Below are 5,425 nucleotides of genomic sequence, written 5' to 3' on the forward strand. Positions count from 1 at the left end.
AAGTACCAGTTTGTCTTTCTTATATGTTTCGTTTTGAGACAGTTGCTATGTAGCCTGGGCTAGCCTTGAACTTGGGACAATCTTCCATGCTTAGTTTTTTTTTTTTTTTTTGTCTTTATTACCAGCACCACGGATGCATTAAGCGTTCTTTCTCTGTTTTTAAGGTACTACAGAATTTTATGTATACCATGCTGAGAGACAGTAATGCAACTGCAGCCAAGATGTCTTTGGATGTGATGATTGAGCTCTACCGAAGGAACATCTGGTAATAGATTCATTAATCTTCTCAGGAGTAGATTCTTGTTATTTCCACTTGTAATTAATACAGAGCACATAACACAGGTGTATAGTTATTTGGTACATTATGTTGGAAGTAAAAACACAGAGGCAATCCAAATGACTAATGACACTGACTGCCCACTCTTAAGGAGCTCGTAGGACCAGGCACTTTACCTTACCTCATCCAACATCAGAACACTCAGCTTGTCTGGAATTATCTGCATTTTATAGGTGAGATGAGATGGAAGTTAGTAGAGGAAGCATTTAGCTATTAAGGGGCAGGGCTGAAATTCACTCCTGGATCTTACTCAGAAGCCTATAGCACCAGTTCTGCCATCCAGTCAATTCAGTGTGTGGTTTGTAGACTTGTTTTTATGATACATTGTCCCAGTTCACATCTTTTGCATATTGCAGCTTTTTTTTTTTTTTAACTATATAATATTGCAACAGGGTACTTGGGGAAACTAGACAAGTTTTTTGTTAGTTACATATAATCCCAACTTCAGAGGTGATAACTGTTAGTATTTTATAAGGATGTCTTCCTGGTCTTTTTATTTAATGTGCATTTATGTGGTTGGAATTTTGCTGTTGTGCTTGGAATTTTGCTGTTCTTTCCTTGATTCTTTTCCCCCACCTTCCTTGAATAGGTCTTGTATCATTAAACGTTCTTCAAATACTTTATTTTACAAACTTTCTGTCATAAAAATAGGTTAAAATTTAATTAAATTTTCTACCTGTGGTTCACTAATTTAGCACCCCCTGACTTTTAAAATGCTAGAATATTAGTATTTATTACATTGTTTATTATGTGGTGTGAAATACAGTATTATGAAAACTTTTTTTTTTTTTTTTTTGGTGGAACCGGGGATTGAACTCAGGCCCTTGCGCTTGCCAGGCAAGAGCTTATTCTACTGAGCCATCTCCCCAGCCCATGAAAACTTTCTGTGAAATGCTTATTATCTTTCAGGAATGATGCCAAAACTGTCAATGTTATTACAACTGCGTGCTTCTCCAGCATTACTAAGGTGAGCACTGTGCTGGAGGTCCATTTCTGGGAGGGAGGACAGATAGGGGTGGGCTGTGTGTGGTCATGGAGTGGATGTGGTCAGATAGCTTCCTTGGGTCCTCCTGTGCTGAAGAGACAAACAGAATTACCAGGACATTTGTTGAACATTAGAATAAGTGGTAGCCATTTATGTTGTTTTCTCCTGTGATTCTTGACGTTAAAATTTTAAGACTGTGTTTGACTTTCTGTTAGAAGTGTTGTGATACCCCTCATCTTGGGGGAATGCAGGAATTCTTGACAGTCTACCTGAAGAACAATATAGTTTCATGGTTCTTTTGTTTTGATTTTTCGTTTTTGAGGGGTGTTGGGGATTGTATGTACTAAGATCTTTTGTATGCTAAGCATGTGCTCTGCCACTGAAGGCCCTCCCCCCGTATTTTTAAGTTATATACTTATGGGACATATGACATTCTAAAAATATTTTAACTAAGAAATAGGTACAAAAATCCTATCATCTTGGAATTTTTTTCCTTCAGATCCTAGTCACAGGGATGTATATAGTGTAAATAAAAGTATTTGTTCTTTGTCATGACCTTGGTTAGGTACCTGACTGTTTTCTGCTTAATCTGTAGATATTGGTTGCCGCTCTGACATTTTTCCTTGGGAAAGATGAAGATGAGAAAAAAGATAGTGACTCAGAATCTGAGGTTAGTATAGTCAGAGATGCTTCTGAGTTTTACAGTTCCTCAGATTTCCTTCTTGCCCTGAGTGACATTGTCTGGCAGACACGTGAGCTACTTCTGTGATATGTTTGAATCTCTGAAGGTTCCTGATGTGAGGTCTGTTCATATGTGAATGTTCACAACATGAATGTTTATAATTCAGGAACTTGCTGTATATAAAATTAGACTAAAAATTACTGCTAATATATTTTTGAGCTTAGTGTCAACATCTGTGAATTTTACCGTGAGGAAAGGGAAGGGAACAATGCTATGGCATCTTTGAAAGAAAAAATATTTATGATACGAATTTTTCTTAGAGATATTAAAAAGAAATTATAAAAACTCCCTTATTTTAGTATATTGGTAATTAGATATGCAGTATTTGATCAACATCCTTTAAGTAATGTATTTTCATTGTACATTTTGTTGTAGATACTATAGATAGATAAAATAGGTGTTTTCTTGACCTTGTATTATTATTTCCTTCCTAGTTCCTGTCTCCTAGGTAACTATTTCATTTTTTATGTATTTATACATGGATATGTGTACATAAAGTTTCAGAATGTAGTAGGCTTGGGGCCAGGGAGATGGCTTAGTAAAATAAGTGCTTGCCGCACAAGGGCCTGAGTTCAACCCTTGGTTTTGCGCCCCCCTAAAAAAAAAGAATATAACAGGCTTTGAAAACTATGTGAATAATATCTGCTGCAACTTAGTTTTTTGTGTCAATATGTATAGATCTGCTGGTGTATTTGGAGCTTAAAGAATAATTTCCATATTTTAGGATATGAATGTATTATTTTATTTAAACTTTCCCCAATTAATAACTTATTTTCATTTTCTTTCAATAAATGCAAAGGTGACTCGCTGAATATCATACTGAAAAAAAAAGTGAGAAGGATATAAACTCAAAGATCAATGCTGTAGTGAAGAATTTTTTATGTGCCTATTTTTCCAGATATATGTGCATATTTTTTACTTCCTTTGTAAAAGTTTTATTCATTTATTTTTAAACAGTACCAAGGATTAAACCTAGGGCTTGCTAGGCAAGATCTCTACCACTGAGTTACAGTCTCCAGCCCATTTTCTTTTTTATTTTGAGATAGAGTTGCTGAGCTGATCAGACTGGCCTTGAACTTGGGATCCTTCTACTTCAGCCTGTCAAGTAACTAGTACTATAGGCATGCACCACAGGCTTAAAGTTGTAGTGTTGAGTTTTAATAGGTTTGTGCAAAGAGTGCAGAACAAAAAAGTGGTTGAAAGGATTATGTGTTGCTTTTATGCAGACTTTCCTTGTTTTCAGTTTTATAGAGTAGTTTCTTCTTCAGGATGAAAGACCCACCGCAAGAGACTTGCTTGTGCAATATGCCACAGGGAAGAAGAGCTCCAAAAATAAGAAGAAGTTGGAAAAGGCAATGAAAGTGCTCAAGGTGAGATTTATACTTTGGAAATGAGGTGGGAATCATCAGAGTGAAGAATAGTTTTCCTGTTTTTTTAACTTTTTTTGACGGAGCTGGAGATTGAACTCAGGCCCTTGCGCTTGCCAGGGAAGCACTTATTCTAATGAGCTACCCCCCTGGCCCTTGAAGAATAGTTTTTTGTTTGTTCGTTTGTTTTTACTTTTTATTTTTTAAAAGTTTTTAATTAATTGTATTTATTTATTTTTAATTTTTTTTAAATTGAGAAATAAATATGAACGAGACAGTTTCACAGCTGATTAATAGGACAGTTTTGATAATCAGTACATGAGGATGAGTCAACGGCCATTGCTTGACCAATTTGCTCTCTGTGAAAGCTTGAGAAAATGTTTTTTCTCTCCATGTGACTCTCCCCAGGCACACTATACATCATCCAACAGATTCATCTGTGGCTCCATAATATGTTGTTAGAGTACAGGTTCTCCTATGTCCTGAGTCTTCACTGACCTTGAAAGGTTAGGGCCAAAATGTTGGCTGACCTTGCAGCCCTTCCAGCCCTTCCTTTTCTCCAATTTTGAACTGCTAACTTAGGTTGTTAACCCTCCAGAAGAGAAGCTAATTATTAACCTGCATTATATGCAGTTCGATTTACCCTATCTGTCTAAATATCAAACATTTTGGCATATCATGGAACAGATATTTTCCATCAAATATTGGTATGTTGAACTTTTAAGTCCTTACAGAATATGAAGGAAAAATAATTATATAAAAGTAGAAATAAGCATTTATATATTTTTACAAAGAAATTTAGAAACCTAACCATATATGGAATTGTAAGTCCTTATACTAGGGAGACAATACGATATTTACAGGTGTGGGTCTGGTTTATTTCGCTAATAAGTCTATCTTCAAGTGGCATCCACTTAAATATGAAGGCTTCAAGTTTATCATTCTTTATAGCTGAGTAGTACTCCATTACATAAAAGTACCACATTGAAAAATAGTTTTATCTAGAGCTTTTAAGACTTTGAAATCAGGAAATAGCATTAAAAAAAAAAAAACACCATAGAAATGTATACTGAATGATTTTTTTCCTTTTTATGCTATTGAGAATTGACCCCAATGCCTTCACACAGAGCTACAATCCCTGGCTTTTTTTATTTTTTATTTGACAAAGGGTCTAGCCATGTCTTGTTAAGTTGCTGAGGCTTGGCTGGAACTTGCAGTCTTTCTGTCTTAGTCTTCAACATGCTTGCTGATTTTATAGGTATATGCTACCACACTGGACTATGTAGTAAATTTTTAAGACTAATGTTTTAGATTAAATTAATTTTCACTTGTTTTGATCAAGTTGAATTGTATTAGAGTACGTCCTCTCAGGAGTACAAAATTGAAGTACATTTGATTATTTTTTAATGATTATTCTGAAAATCACGACTTTGGTCCCAGTGTATTTTTTAATGCTTGTATTTCTAAAGTCTTCTAAATCTCAGGTGCTAATGGTTAGAGCACTCTTAAGATTTAATCTTAAAAGTAAAACCATCTTTAGTTCTCATTGAAGTTTTTAGGTGAATGATTTTTTCTTTTTAAGTAGCTTAATTGGCTTGATGATAGCCTTTCTCACTTTAGCACATCACTGTACTTCAGAGTAGAAAGTATTTTTTTCTCTTTCAGAAACAAAAGAAGAGGAAAAAGCCTGAGGTGTTTAACTTTTCGGCTATTCACTTGATTCATGACCCTCAAGGTACATAGTGTCTTTGCAAGTTCCTTATTCACTTTATTGCTGCTGATTTTGTTTCCTGCTTTCCAGATGTTCAGGGATATAAGACAGTTGTCCCTTGATAGACAGTAAGTGCTTAGTTGCTCCTACTTGGTTGTAGATGGAAGATTTTATTGACAAACAGTGATTTTTTTTTAAAGTAATTTATTTATTTATTTATTTTTATTTATTACATTTATTTATTGTGTGTGTGTGTGTGGCCAGCTCAGCCCACCAGGGGGCG

General features: G+C 35.1%; 1 protein-coding gene across 1 annotated transcript in view; it reads left to right on the top strand.

The window, feature by feature from the left end:
• Sdad1 (SDA1 domain containing 1) overlaps window positions 1–5,425 on the top strand; it is a 56,812-nt gene that overhangs the window by 14,813 nt on the left and 36,574 nt on the right. The window contains exons 4-8 of the mRNA XM_004647434.2: window positions 165–265; window positions 1,247–1,304; window positions 1,918–1,992; window positions 3,333–3,434; window positions 5,097–5,166. Of these exons, the coding sequence (XP_004647491.1) occupies window positions 165–265; window positions 1,247–1,304; window positions 1,918–1,992; window positions 3,333–3,434; window positions 5,097–5,166 (406 nt within the window). The remainder of the gene's footprint in view (window positions 1–164; window positions 266–1,246; window positions 1,305–1,917; window positions 1,993–3,332; window positions 3,435–5,096; window positions 5,167–5,425) is intronic.

Source organism: Octodon degus, unplaced genomic scaffold (genome assembly GCF_000260255.1).
Source record: "Octodon degus isolate 3935 unplaced genomic scaffold, OctDeg1.0 scaffold00305, whole genome shotgun sequence".
NCBI classification, from domain to species: Eukaryota; Metazoa; Chordata; class Mammalia; order Rodentia; family Octodontidae; genus Octodon; species Octodon degus.